This window comes from Melanotaenia boesemani, chromosome 6 (genome assembly GCF_017639745.1).
Source record: "Melanotaenia boesemani isolate fMelBoe1 chromosome 6, fMelBoe1.pri, whole genome shotgun sequence".
Taxonomy (NCBI): domain Eukaryota; kingdom Metazoa; phylum Chordata; class Actinopteri; order Atheriniformes; family Melanotaeniidae; genus Melanotaenia; species Melanotaenia boesemani.
Window position 1 is genome coordinate 11,079,096 of NC_055687.1, and position 15,382 is coordinate 11,094,477.

The 15,382-nt window shown below is 37.0% G+C and overlaps 2 protein-coding genes across 4 annotated transcripts; one reads left to right on the forward strand and one right to left on the reverse strand.

The window, feature by feature from the left end:
* Positions 1–395: 395 nt before the first annotated feature.
* Positions 396–5,231, reverse strand: isg20l2 (interferon stimulated exonuclease gene 20-like 2). Of its 3 annotated transcripts, none has more exons than XM_041986789.1 (4): positions 5,144–5,231; positions 3,023–3,805; positions 2,326–2,526; positions 396–1,949 (listed from the first exon to the last, which is right to left on the reverse strand). In XM_041986789.1, exons 2-4 carry the CDS (start codon positions 3,677–3,679, stop codon positions 1,836–1,838), a joined length of 972 nt encoding a protein of 323 aa, XP_041842723.1. In that variant the 5' UTR covers positions 3,680–3,805; positions 5,144–5,231; the 3' UTR covers positions 396–1,835. The 3 variants fall into 3 exon arrangements, with proteins under 3 accessions (XP_041842723.1, XP_041842722.1, XP_041842724.1); XM_041986788.1 differs by having other exon boundaries at positions 4,890–5,190; XM_041986790.1 differs by lacking the exon at positions 5,144–5,231 and adding an exon at positions 4,416–4,793.
* A 79-nt stretch (positions 5,232–5,310) lies between these two features.
* Positions 5,311–10,626, forward strand: mettl25b (methyltransferase like 25B). Its single transcript, XM_041986786.1, has 8 exons — positions 5,311–5,766; positions 5,963–6,081; positions 6,505–6,712; positions 6,802–6,864; positions 7,088–7,225; positions 7,370–8,178; positions 8,411–8,595; positions 9,864–10,626. The coding sequence occupies exons 1-8, from the start codon at positions 5,665–5,667 to the stop codon at positions 9,950–9,952; spliced, it is 1,713 nt and encodes a 570-aa protein (XP_041842720.1). The 5' UTR covers positions 5,311–5,664; the 3' UTR covers positions 9,953–10,626.
* The last annotated feature ends 4,756 nt before the right edge of the window (positions 10,627–15,382 follow it).

Below are 15,382 nucleotides of genomic sequence, written 5' to 3' on the forward strand. Positions count from 1 at the left end.
CTATTTAAAGTACACCTCATTAAGAAACGAATGCAGTCTATAACAAGGGCCCTGCAATAAATGATAACTCGGTTGTTTTTGTGTTGCTGTAATATTGAGTTGCTGAGTTAAATGTACAACCATGTAAAATTTTACTGTAAATTATACTGTTGTTTGTATAATCAAAATATTTTAACATTTAAGGCCTCATTATCCTAGTGGACAACATAATCTTATCAATATCCCTCAGTATATCAGCTGGAAAATAACATCTGCTACATCTATGCTTATAATGTGCCATAACACAGCAAAAATAGAAGAACAGACTTATTAAAAGTTTAAGTCATTTGTACGTTTGAACCTCAGTTGTTACCTAAACAGTCCCCATTGTGACAATTAGTCCATGACCTCCAAAATGATTTGGTAATGATTTATTGAATGTAAGACAAAGATGAATGTATGAAGCAAAATTAAATTTGTGAGACAATGGACAAGAAACTGAACAAAATAAAGCAAGCACTTTAACAGCAAGTTAAACTTAACTTTGGCAACAGGCTTAGATCGAGAGACTGAAGAGTTCCGATAATCACCGAACTCTAGGACATTGGTGGTCACTTCTGTCAGGAAAACGTAAAGATCACCAGGACAGTAGCTTCCGACGGGACCATGAAATAATTTCCTCATATCATGCAGTGTAAGTGGGTTTTTAAAATCCACTAGTGCAAGTTACTTTGAACTTCAATGAAAATCTCAAAGTGATGCGTCATTATCAGCCTTTTTTTAACCTGTTTACCTAAAAATTCAGGCTTCAAATATGTTTGAACATACTCCATTTCTAAATCATGATTTTTCATATTGTAAGTATATTACCAGCATTTGTCAAAAGTGAATGTTTTATACTGCATTAGAAAAAAATGAACATAATGAAATTACTGAATAATTAAAAGAAGTTAAATTCGTAAGTTACATGCAGGACTCTTGACTTTTTCTAAAATTCCTCCTGTAGCCCTGAACATAACTGATTGCATAAATTTGAACAGTATGACAAAGTCTAAAACATATTTTCTTTAAAATATTTATCTCTTTGAAGCATGCAAGTAAAATTTCTTCATCATCAGTGATCAGACTGCAAGAAGAGGACAATACACACATGTATTGTAAGACAACAGAACCTCCTGACTTGCTTCTGAATATCTGCCTTGTGATGACTTCAAACCAATCTTTCAGATGTTGAGGAGTAAACTGATTCCATTATGAACATTTGCTGCTGGAAAGACACCACTGCCCCCAAGTGGCAAGAGCACCATTTTAAATTAATGTAAATCCTGAGAAAGAATGTAGTAGTTTATATGTGTGGATTCTCACAACAACGCTTCTCCCATCATTAGTACAGACTTAAACTGAGCATTTTATATGCTTAAAAACTAATCGCTATTCTTCAAAATTAAACATGTAGAAAATATACAGAGAAATAATCCCCTCAAGCTATTCTGATGTCATTCTATACCTTTACCTAATCTAATATACAGAACCTGTATATACGTTGTCTTGACTCTTGTGCTTGTCTGAACCAGAAAAAACAATAAAGTGTTGCTAATGTTGGACTAACCATGTTCCCGATGGCCAACTTTGAGTCCCACATTGTTTCACAACCTGCTGTAGGAATACTTTTTCATGAAACTGTCAGTGACAACCTGAAGTTTCAAGGTGCACATGCTCAGCATTTTGCTCTGACTACTTTTTATTCTAGTATACCAAATACACCATATGGGGATTTTAAAAGATTTATCACTGGGGTTGGCAAATTTAAGATAATTGTTTAACTTAATTTCTATATTTTCTACCCAAAACTGGCACTAAGAGGCCATTGATTTGGTGACAAGAGTCCTCTCCCATTGCTCTTCCACCACTTTGTAAAGCTCCATAGTGGCTTTAGCGTCCTCCACAGACGAGTGGCCCTTCTTCCCAGTCTGAGGACATGAGAGGAGGAGTTTAGTTTCATATGTTGACAACAATTATTAAATCATGGTGGCATTACTTTAACATTTCAGAGGAAACAGTTATCTTGACAATCTGAAGTTTCATATGGTTTCAGCTAGATCCAGTCATCAACAGAGAATACATGACACAAAAAAGTAATGAAAGCCTCTATAGTTCAAAATGTACAATTAACTAAAGTTTTTAAAATATTAGAAATATCTAATGTATTTTTACAACTTTTAGAGGGCAATTATAGTATAAGAAGACATATTGACTAGGATTCCTTTTAATGAAACACTGATGTATTCTTAAGTTGTATTGGATTGAACCAAAATTAATCTCGATCTATTAGATGACATTGCTTACCTGGATGTCACGGTTAAAAATAGCTTTTGTGAGTCTCTTCAGTGAAGCGCACTCATTCTCAGCGAAGCCGGCCTTCAGGTTGAGCAGAGGGATTCGGGATGTGTCCCTGGTCATGACACTAGGGTGAGTGTAATGGAGGGCCTTGAAGTCATTGTGGATGGCGTGGCCAATGACCACCTTCCCAATGAGCAGTTTCAGAATCTACACAGATAAATAAAATATTTCAATCATTGCACTCATTATGATTAATGTAAGATGATGATGGCAAATCCAATCCCATAGAAAATTAAGCTAAACTAAAATTTAATATAAAAATGTTCTAATCTTTGCTTTTATTTCTGAGCTGCATCAACAATCACAGTAGCTGACAAGCATTTATGCTGCAGGAATTCCAACTCCAGTGTCTTGTATCTTCAGTACTTTGTGTAATGCAAATGGACTTTTTAAAGTATTAATAGTCCTTATGACAGAGAGAATGTTGGTTAATGATGTGACTGGTTCACACAAGTGTTTGCTGTGGTCATTCCTGTATAATATCTCTAATGATTTTAATTTAGCTTTTTAACTGTAGGGATATGATTCTGTTCTCCAACATGACAATTACTGATTTATTTTATGCTTTTTAACTGGTAACCAGACATGTAGAAAACACTTATTACATTACTTTGAAACTTTTGGGATATGAGCACTTTCTCACCTCCTTCCTGGCCTCTGAGTATGGCATGGCCTTGATGAGGTCTCTCGGTCGAATACCACTCCATCGTGTGCGGTAGTCCGTAACAGGCATTGATGGTTTGATGAACTTATCAAAAACAACATCTCCTTCATAGGACACTATACTGCAGCGTGCAAGCTGGTTGATGCTGCCTTTCGGTCCTGAACCTACCATCTCACAGTCAATAGCAAGGTACTTAGTGGGGTTCCCTGCTGAAGAGGTGGTGGGTTTATGGAAGCCTGATATTGAAGGTTTGGGGCCAGGTGCAGTTTTTGTGTCCACAGGTTCTTTTGGCATTTCATGGCTGCCTTTGCTGTTCACAGTGATAGTAACTGAAGGCAGGATGTGAGCAGATGTTGAAGGTGAAGAGAAAGAGGTACTGGCAGCGCTGGCTAGATGAGGTAAACTTTTGTTATGTGTGACAGTAAAGGAAGACGTTGTGGGTTCTCCATTCTGGCATGGAGTTTGGTCATGTCTCTTGTAGCGGGGATGATTTTGTTTATCTTTCAGGTAGCCCTTTGCCGCTAAGTGTTGCATCTTTCTCTGAAACAACTGGTTTTTCCTCTTCTTGTTTCCTGCTGGTCTTGTTCCTTGTGAGCTGCCATCAGCGGAGCAAAGGTTGAGCATAATGTCTGACATGTTAATGTCAAATATAATGTTTTCTTAATGGACTTGCACTCAAAGTTCTGCGTATTTTGAAAGCCTCAATAGGTTTATATTCTTTGTAGTCCAGTTAGTATAAGAAACCAGTTTAGCTGTATCATCCTGCAAGAAAAAAAAACAAAACAAACTTTATCAAACAGTGTCTTGATTGACTGAGCTTCCAAGCTGTCACAACCAACGTGTGGGTGGGGAGCATCTAAACATGTCGATAGTCAAGTTTAACTGGAGTTTCTAATTAGCGTGTGATAATTTGAGGAAATAAAAAAAGCAGACATGATTTTTTTTAAGTTTTGTAAACAAAACAGAAGAGATTCTGGCTTGCAGATGTTAGGATCTCAGTTGACTTGCTGTCATTGTTTTTAACTGTTTATCAAAAGATTCAAAAAGAAATCCCCCAAAAAACTAGTTTACTACTACAGTTAGTGTCAAACTTGTGGTGTGGACTAAATGGCACATGTCGATTTATAGTTCAAAATTGGAGTAATTTTTGGTGTAGATAGGCTTAAAACAATTTAAAAGTACTTTACTGACAGCTATAGAGTACAGTACTTCTCTGTCATTTAAAGACATTTCCACTTCATCTACAGACGAGGGGTTTTCATTACACTGGAACTTTCTTACTTGGAAGCTACCCTTAATGACTAAGTGTTATTAAAAAATTAAATATTTGAGTAACACAGAAATCTAAAATACGACAACAAAAGAGACTAACCACGAACTCTGAATTGCTGCTGGTCTTATTCCAATCCTGAAGTCACAAGGAGCTCGTACTGAGCAACAAATCAGTTAGAGTTGTAAACACATTTGCTTTTTGTTTGGCTTTATAGTCATAGGGGAGGAACATAAAATTTAAAGACAGTTTTTTATTGGACGCCAAATTAGTCCCTAATGTAGGATGATGAACATTCTTTCACTTGTTTATCAGGAAATAAAACTCTGAAATACGATGACAAATGTAAAAACAACAGTTTCGCTGTTCTTTTGGTCGGAGACAACCATAAAGCTGATGGCTATACAATAATTTGACATTAACGTAAAAGTTACTACTAAAATAACACCCAAACAACTGCTAGAATATAATAAAAATAATTCAATAAGAAAGAAAGAAAGAAAGAAAGAAAGAAAGAAAGAAAGAAAGAAAGAAAGAAAGAAAGAAAGAAAGTTAATATTCAAATATTCCTATTACCATAAACATCCTCTCATCTATCGAAGTATGCAAGTTTCAATTTTGACATAAACGTTAGCTAGCGACTAATGACGTTAACCACGGCTAACCACGGCTAACGTTAGCCCGCTAATTGTTGCTGGTCGTTATAATAATACGTTGATAATTAAAATGAAAATTCGACTTAATCTGTTTATGAACAATCATATGTCCATGTCGGTATATTCCTTTAAATGATATATCTGAGAATAGCTCTGTGAAATACAAAACCAGACCTGCTGTACGACTGGAACACGCGAGGCTTTCTACCGAACAAGAGATCAATATCCGGGTTATGCTGCCTTCACGGACGTTTACGCCTGTCTATTTTCATAACTGTTTACGTTTAATTTTAAAGCTAGACTTTTCGATTAGATATATTTTTTCATTTAATGGATTGCAGGCTTACTCATCACAAAAGTTGCCATTTTGCATTTATTCGGTACATATATTTCAAAGTAATCTAACGTGGCCACTAATATCGTAAAAAAATTACGGGGGGTAGTTGAATGCATCGACATGATATAAATAAAGTTACAGTTTACTACAGGAGCTAGGTACTGTTTAAGACCACCAGGACTTCGTCCACTTAAAGCACTCTACGTTTCGTTTAGCAGAAAACTGGTAACCGTCTCGGTATTCTAGACACTATTGTTTTTAATTAGAACAATAAGGCAGCTTGAACAAGCTAACGCATGTTAGCATTAGCTCCACAACAAGTCTCGTGTCAGTTCTGTTAGCAGTACAGGATGTTGAGATGTTTACACCAAGTTTCTCTGCAGAGCAACAGAGGGAGCTGGCGAAGAGATTAGCGGCTTTTTTGTCTCAATACAACCATCTGACCGACTCCTATATTATTGTGCGTACAAATTTCCTTTGTATAATTTGCACTCTGTTGTGCTTCCTTGTGTTCCATGGTGCATTTTTACCCTCACTGATTCAACATCAGCAAATGAGGGAATTTCCCTTAAATAGTTCAATAAAATTCAATGCATTTCTAAGTTGCACAGTTGGCATATGTCTTATTTGTAAGAGTCCGTTTGTTCTATCTACAGGAGTTCTTCTCTGAAGATCTTTGGCACACGTTACCCAGCACCTGGCTGCTGGTCTTACAGGACCTGACATATCCACAGATTGCAGACCTATTACTGGACACTTATCATGAAGACAGAAGGTACTACTGGATTATAATTATGTACCTCTATAAATGCTTAAAGTAAGGGATAAAAAGAATAATAAAAGGTCAAAACAAATAAAAACTGCAGTTAGTCTGTAACTAGCATTCAACTCACCCTGCCCTTGTACATAAACAGTGAATGATAGTATGTTTCAGTAAAATACAAATAACTTTACAAACTTTTCTTGATTTCTCAATAAGAATCGAAATGTGTTTGAAATGGCATACACAACATTGTTTTCAATAGGCTTGTATATCATTTATTGCATGTTTTGTGTTAACACAATTACATAAAAGGGCATTTTGATAACAGAAAAGACAAATAAATTGTGCCTTATTTTATAGAAAGTATTATTAAAGTAAAATTATTATGGAACAGTAAGTTAATTAATAATAAATACAAACACTTTGTCATTACAGATATCCTTCGGTGTGGCCGCTGTCTCTTTTGGCTTTCCGTGCTACAGCTCATGCCCTGGCATTTCCCAGAGAGTGCAGAGGCAAGGTAGCCGGCTTGTTGAAGCCTGAGGAGTTCCAGGAAAACCAGAGCCAGAGTTCTCTACTGGGACACATATTCAGGAAACACGTTAAACCCAAGAAACAGCATGAGATCCGAAAGCTTGGAATGGTACAGCAATTTTTGTTCTTTGGGCAGTTTTAAAACATTGCATTGTTTATTTTTCCTTTTCGGTGTTATAACTTTATTTTTTCTGACAGCTGGTGAAACAACTTTGTGACCAAACCGACTGCAGAAAAGTAGTGGATGTGGGCTCTGGACAGGTATCGTTTGCCAGCTGTGGTGATTTACTGTGTAATGCAGGACTTACATGCTTAAATTCATCCACTATGAAATCCTTCAACATACTGTATTACTGAAACATACACATTTTGCAACAAAACTGCATGCGGTCATCGTTGTGTTTGTTTTTCAAAAGCTTTGAAAAGCAGCTAAAGTTGGATATTTTAACTGAAACTTGAAACCTTCACTTTCTTCTCTAAACAGGGTCATCTTACTCGTTTCCTGTCTTTCGGGCTTGGACTGTCTGTGACTGCTATTGAGGCCGACCACACGCTTGTTTCTATGGCATCCAGATTTGATGGACAGTTACTGTGGGCCTTGGAGAAAGAAAGGCAGAAAAAGGTTAGTAATTACTTAATCATTTTAATTTTATTTAAAAAATTGTTAAGATTAAAAAGTTGTTTTTTTTTTATAGAAACTTGTTTGTCATTCTTTCCATGTATAACATAAGGAGTAATATTAATAAATGTCTTGTCCCTGTCTTAGAACTACTCCTCCTCTCAACTGGCTTTGTCTCAGCCCTTTCCCAGGCATGTGGCCGGTTGGGTAAACCCCAGGGCATCATGGGAGGCTTTCATCAAGCAGCTAAGAGCTGCAGATCATATCACTAAAGGTCCCCCAACTCCATCTGGACCCAGCAAGAAAAGACCACGGGACTTTGACCATCAGGGGTGTTCTTGTATTATCCAGACTTCACCATCTCATAACTCCACATGCCTTGATGCTCACTCGCAGGATGCAAACAAGAATGAGGCTGAAGAGGAGTTATCTGGGAATTGTTGCTCAGACATCCAGGCTGTTGATCAGGAGTTTGTTAGCCAAGACAAAAACAGCTTGCAAAGCCGTCCAGACTTTGTCCTGACTGGTCTTCACGCCTGTGGCGACCTCAGTGCCACCCTCCTCCGACATTTTGTCAACTGCCCACACGTTCGCGGCATCACCTCTGTGGCGTGTTGCTATATGAAAATAACAACCAAAGAAAATCCCACCCCTCCAGGGTTGGTCATACCTTCTGCCCCACTCATACCAGATACCGGATCGTTTACCAATGAGTTTGGGTACCCGATGAGCTCCTGGGTGGCGGGGTTGCCGGGACATCAGCTGTCTTATAAGGCCCGAGAGGGGGCATGTCATGCTGTGGAGGACTACATACGGAGGCTGAGGGAGGAAAGCGAGTTGCTCAGGACTCACTGTTACAGAGCTATGCTGGAGACCTTCATCAGGGATACGAGGCCAGATCTACGCAGAGCAGGAATCCAGACCATAAAAAAAGCCCATTTACTACCTTTTATTGAGTGAGTGAACTCTGCAGCTTCTAGACATTCATTCAAGTTTTTTTTAATTTCAGCAAACTAAAAGCAAAGTTACTGTATTTTCCAATCTGCTTACCCCCTCACCTCTTTGTCATTTCTGCTATTTTCATTCAAGGTTGTCAATGTCAGACACTTTCAGTTTGTTTTTTTTTTTTTTTGTTTTTTTTTTTTGGTAACACTTCATACCTGTGTCTACATCTACCCTCCCTCCCAGATATGCCCGTCTGGGTCTGGCTCGGGTCGGCCTTCCTCCCAACCTGCCCCTGGACCTGGAGCGAGTGGAGGCCATGTTGAGGCATCAGAACAGGGTGGTGGTGTACTTCAGCCTGGCCCTGCTGCTGGCTCCTGTGGTGGAGACGTTGGTGCTGCTGGACAGGATGATTTACCTGCAGGAAAATGGTGAGACAAATGATCCTGTGACAAGGGATGTCACGATTATCTGATTTTACAAGTAATCAGAGAATTATACGGCACAATTAAGTAATCGTAAATATCCCTCAGTGTTGTCACTTTCTATAAAAGATTGTGTCTGAATCACAAAGGCAGATCAGCACATCTTGAGATGGAACGAAAACAAAGTTAACTTCGTTAACACATTAAGTTGTATTTGTCAGATCTTTTTGGTTACTGGAGGAAAAGGACCAAGGTGTCATTGTGTGCTGCCAGTCTGTAAAGCAGCCTTAAAAAAAGAGGTTGCAGTGAAAGAAGGAAATACATTAAATTTTATCTCCTGCAGGATAACCACCAGGTCCGTACGCTAAAGTAAAGATAAATTTTCCATAGTTTTGTTAACTTTACCTAGCATAACAAGTAAATTAAATGTTATGTCATTTACAATTTCATAATTGCCTGTAACTCAGGTTGGGCTTGCAGTGCAACAATGAGTTTAACAGCTTTCACAGAACCTAATGTTATATGGATGAAAAAACAAGAAAAATTCTTTCAATTTCAGTCTTGACTGTTTTTCAGTTCATAATAAACACAATCAACTCAGCATGAGGTCAGCGCCTTTTTGCTGTTATTTGCAAAGGGCCTTAGAGGAAAATATTTTTAATTTCAGATATATGGTTGTTTATTTTCACTGTTCCAGTATTATTTATGTTTCAAATGGCAACTAAACAGATAAAGGAAAGCTGAAAATCAAAAGCTAGCTCGATGTTTTTTGTTTTGTTTATTTATTTATTTATTTTTTTCCTGTTTTAAGATTCTCTACTTGGGTTCAGAAGAAATGTGCAAAAACATTTTTGTAATATAGTTTACCTGGACTAGGGAGGCTTCTTTATGTACAGGTCCTGTTGCATCTGTTTTTTCTGAGAAAAATCCAAAGTTAATTTGTCGTCATTATCATCCCTTTATTTATAAAGCGCTTTAACACCAGTTACAGCTGAACAAAGGGCTAAACAACAAAGATAAGTAAAACTGTATTGTGTATATATATATATATATATATATATATATATATAAGTAGAACTTTGAGACTAATAAGTGTTCATGTAATTTTACATATTTATATTTTTGTGAAATTAACTGATGCACGATTACTATGATAACTGAAATTGTAAAATCTTACTTTGAAAATCTAAAATCATGACATCCCTAATGGTGACTTAAAGAATTTTTGTGTATTTTCATCCTCTTAAACTAAAGCATTGACATTCTCTTTGCAGGTGTGGACTGTCACTTAGTTCCTCTCTTCAACCCAAACTTCTCTCCAAGAAACTTTGTGCTGGTAGCTCTGAAGCCTTCTGGACAATAAGGACAAAAAGGGAATATAAACATTTTTCACGCTTGGTTTTTAGTAATATTGAATCATGGATGTATAGGAATGTTTCTGTATGCTGGCCTTTGGACATTAACGTTCCTACAGACACGTATTATAACCTGACAATCATGTTTGTCTTTTATTTTTACTGCATGGTTTAGTGTCTGGTTAAAAAAACCTGAGTTTTGTGGATTTTATCTTTTTCTTGTTTTAATTTATAATGACACATTTTAATAGAGCTGTACGGGTCAGTTTTGTTCTTTGATGCACTGTTTCTTTATTTTATCTTTTCTTAAATGAAAGAAGTTGTTGCAGCAGAGTATTCTTTTGTTGTGTCTTCAGTACAGTCTTTTATCTTCACATGATGTTTTTCATAAAAAGCAGGTAAAATAAGTATTGAACATGTCACTATTTTTCTCAATAAATATATTTGTAAACGTGCTATTGACATGAAATTTTCACCAGATGTCAGTAACAATTAAGGCAATCCACAAATGCAAAGAACTCAAACCTTAGATTCCCATAAATTAAGTTATTATGTGTAATAAATGGGATGACACGGGGGAAAAGTATTGAACACTTGAAGAAAGGGAAGTGCAAAAATGCACAGAAAGCCAAGACACCAGCTGAAATCTATCAGTACTTAGAAAGCAGCCCTGCCCCTCAGTGCAAATTAATATTAGCTGGTTCAGTACCAACTGATGGCCTACAAACAGGTTTGTAATTTTCAAGGTGTAACACAAGATGTATCTTATGATGGGAAGAAGCAAAGAGCACTCTCAAGACCTTCACAACCTTATTGTTGCAAAACACAATGATGGCATTGGTTACAGAAGCATTTCTAAACTCCTGAATGTCCCAGTGAGCATAGTTGGGGCCATTATCTGGAATTGGAAAGAACATTTCACCATAAACCGGCCATGACCGGGGGCTTCTTGCAAGATTTATAGCAGAGGAGTTAAAAGAGTTGTCAGAAGAAATTGGAATTAGAAGGTACAATTTTTTTTTAAAGAAAATAAGTAACACACTCAACCGCCATGGCCTGTATGCATGCTCACCTCACAAGAAAAGACATGTAGCTTTTTAAAAGTTTGCTGCACAACCTTTAGACAAGAAACACTAGGAGAATACAGTCTGGCCAGATGAGACCAAAATTGAACTTTTGGATGCCATAATGCACACCATGTTTGGAGGCCAAGTAGACCTGCACATCACCCCAAAAACACCACATCAACAGTGAAGTTTGGAGGTGGAAACATGGTGGGTTTTTTTTTTTTTGTTTTTTTTTTTAGCTTACAGCACTGGCAAACATCATATAACTGATGGCAGGTTGAATGGAAAATGTATGGTGACATTCTTGATAAAAATCTGCTGTCTACCAGGATGATGAAGATGAAACGAGGGTCTGCATTTCAGCAAGACAATGGTCCCAAACATACAGCCAAGGAAAGAGAAACAAAATAAAGTTGCTAGAATGGCTTAACCGATCACATGGCTTTAATCCAATAGAAAACCTATGGAAAGAACTAAAGATCAGAGTTTACAGAAAAAGCCCACACACCCTTCAGGACTTGAAGACTGTTTGTGTGGAAGAATGGGCCAAAATCACACTTTTTCCCTCCATCATTCCTTTTTATTACACATAACCTTTTATGGACATCTAAGGTTTGATTGATAGTAACATCCAATGAAAATTTAATGTCAACATCACCTTTAGAAATATGTTTATGTGATGTGTTCACTACTTATTTTACCTGCTGTCGAAGACATAAGTAACAGTTTCCTTAGTCATAAATCCCAGGAAGCTCATTTTATCAGTCATGCTTATATATAGATATATGTGTAATGAGTGTGTAAAAACATTTCCATCCAATGTGTAAAAAATGGGCAACTTTTAGGAGCATAAATATAATATAACCACATTTCTGACCAAGCTTAAACATGGATTCTGGTGGTTAAACAGGGAAACTGCAGAAAAAAAACCCTTTGCTGGCATCACTCTATGCAATTTCAACATCGACATATACTCTTTATCTCCATGAAATAATTATTTCTAAATTAATAATTCAGAGTGTTGTAAAAAGAGTGTTGTAATATAACTGGGTATGAAAATAGCTTGTAGAGGAAATAGTTATGCTGAGCTCTGTGTGTATTAATCTCTTCAGTTGTGTTTTCAGTTTCTGTAATAAAATATTTGATAATCTATACTGATGCTTTCCTCATTAAACTGTTTTGTTTAATTGTATTTTCTTTTAAGATGCAGTGTTTTGAGCTCATATTTATGTGGTGAAAGCAAAACTCTCTTTGGAATGTGTTTCATTTTACAACTGTAAGACGATCTGAACTCACCTCTAGTGGTGCTGGGGGCAGCCGTTGTTACCAACAGTTGTAAAAAGTCATAAAACATACCATACATTTTACCACACTTGAAGGATGTTAAAAGGTCTTGTACAGTCTTGACTTTGTCAGGGTTCTGCTGTTACTTACAGTTTGTAGTCCAAGATTTCTAATTATCATGCAAATTTTGCAGACAGCTACATATACTATAAGAAAATAGTGCTGTGTTATTAGATCAGTATATCCAGAAATCAATGACAAAATCAAAGGATTTAATAACTTTTTACTTGCCATTGTGCATACAGACAAGCTTAAAGAAGCGTTTAAAGTGAACTGCATAAAGTGTAAGTGGTGACATGAGCAAACATTTAACCCATAAGAACCTGAGGTGACATATTTGTAACATACAGTTTCTGAGACATTTTGCTTCAATTTATGGTATGAACATTGCTTCTGTCCCCTAATAGATAATCAGAAGCAGAAAACCATATAACATTTTTAATATATCACATGGTAAGAAATGGTAGATATCCCTCCACAAAAAAGTTAATTATTTGTTACATTTTGTTACAGGGCCAAATAAAGAGTTCATATTTAAAAAATTGGACATTTCTTACCATTTTTTCATGGGTTGGGCCCTAATGGGTTAAAGTGAATTGAGAATATACTTTTTAATCTTTCAAGTGAAAATGTCATCCAGCTTCTGTTACAGTGTTCAGTTTTAGTTTCAAGATAATCAGCTTTTGCATTTTCTTTGTTTTTTTTAGTGAGTTATGATGATGAGATGTAGTGAATGTGGGATTTTGGAAATAACATTTCCTGTGAGCTAGACACACTGCTCTTAAAGCATGTCAGCTTTTATTACTTTCAGTTTTATCAGTACTAAAATACTTTCTGTCCAAGTTGCCTGTATTGTGTGTGATTTGTGAAACTGATTTTCACTGCCTTGGTAAACCACTAAGCACATTATCACAACCAGATGTTGCACATGCCACAAAACTCTTAGTCCTTGAGATTGAATTTCTCCAAGAACTCCTGTTCTGAGACCAGTTTGGCTCCTATGTTGTGTGGAGAATCTTATTGATGTGTGACCTTACCGGCGGTTCTAAATCAGTAACCATTTTGTAAAAGATCGATTTGTAGATGCATACTCCTTCTAGGTAATCAGCACAAATTAGTACTAGTACCAAATTTCCTAAAGCTTTGTAAAACAGTTCAGCACTGTTTCTGAAATCACTTTGAACCGTGAAGCATTGTTTGTTGATGGTTGTGTATCTGCTGCAGTTTCCTCAGCAGGCACACAGCTGGAGAAATAGCAGGAGAAGCTGCAAGCCAGTAACATCCAGCTTTTGTCAAGGTTTGGGTTATACCACTACCCTTCATCCAAAAACAGTCCAGGGCTACAACCTTCAGCAAATTAATTAAATTTTAGAGATGGCCTGTTCAATGTATATCGCCATTCTCATGTATCATGTTTTTGTACCACAGAGGATGACAATCACAAAAAAACCAAACATACAGAGCTCTCTAAAGTCAAGAAAGATTGTGAGTCCAAACTATGAGCAATGTGGTCATTTGGGCCCATGAGGTTCCAGTGTAAGTCTACTAGAGTCAAACTGTATACAGGTGGGTATAAAATAATTACGAAGTTAACTCCAGTATGTGAAAGGTTCTTGAGAGAAGTTATTACTAGTGGCTTGGGCACCAAATGATTAAATCTTAGATCTTGTTTCTTGGGAAGAAATTAAAATATTATATAACCCAAAATGTAACTTTTTTGGGATGAAAATGACTAAATAAAGACCATCAGCAAGAGCACTTGTGTTAGACCAAAATTATATCACTGATCCATATTTTTATGCTCCTGCATCCCTGCTACTCAGACTACCACTGCTATATATCGGGAACAGAGAAGCCAGACATACAGTATAATATGAACCAGCCCCAAACCTCCAGCATTAAGATGGAGAGGTGTTTATTGCTTGTGCTACTAAAGTTGTGAATATATTTATAATCACCTTTACATTAATCAAATGTATTTTTTCATAAACATAGCTTTTGCAACATGCCTTATGAAGCACTGTGTATGAATCATCCAGACAGGAGACGAGAGAAGCTCATACATGTCTTTATTCCCCAGCTCATCTGTACATATACAGTCCATCATCCATACGTGTCCTACCTAAACCAATAGACATTGGTTCCTACTACAAATTCACTCCTGCTACAGCTTTAATCGTCATGTTTCAAAAGTCTCCCACTTCATCCTAGAGACCTAAATCTGCACTGAGGCTTCTTAAACAGTGAAGATTGAACTTTCAGTTTTCTTTGAAATGTTAAATAAGATTCCAGTACCACTCAGCAAGAATGTAACCCATTAATAAAACAATCTGATACCACAGGATGGATGGGCTACTCTCCAGACAAACACAGATACACTTCTGCTTTTTTTTTTATATATATATTATAAATGTGTCTATTGTTTTTACTTTTCATTTCAAATTTTGTCCATAAGTCAGGTTTATTATGCCAGTTTTAAGCACAAACACCTCCCCCATATTGGTGAAAGAGAAAGCACATAATCACAGTCAGATGTTGTGCATGCTGCAATGATCACTTGGTCAAATTTCCTAGAAAGGGCCCCTGCTCTCAGACCAGTTTGGTTTTCATTATGTGTTGAGTATCCTAATGTTTTGTGACCATGCCAGTGATCCTGAATCAGTACTTGTATGTAGAAACTTCATTCGCAGACCTCTACTCCACCTCCTATTCTTGAAGAAGCACACACAGTAGTGCCAAACCTCCATAAGCTTTGTAAACGTATAGGACTGTTGTGGAGATCAGTGGTAACTATGAAGCATTTGTTCTTGGTGGCTGTGTGTCTGCCGCTGTTGCAGGCACAAAACTCAAGAAATGACAGGACAAGCTGCAAGCCAGTAACATCCAGCTTCTGTCAAGGTTTGGGATACACAACTACCCTTCATCCGAGCGGAGTCCAAGGCTACAACCTGCAGCAAATTGGTCAGATGGTGGAGACGGCCTGTTCACCACACATCGCCACACTCATGTGTCGTGTTGTTGTGCCTG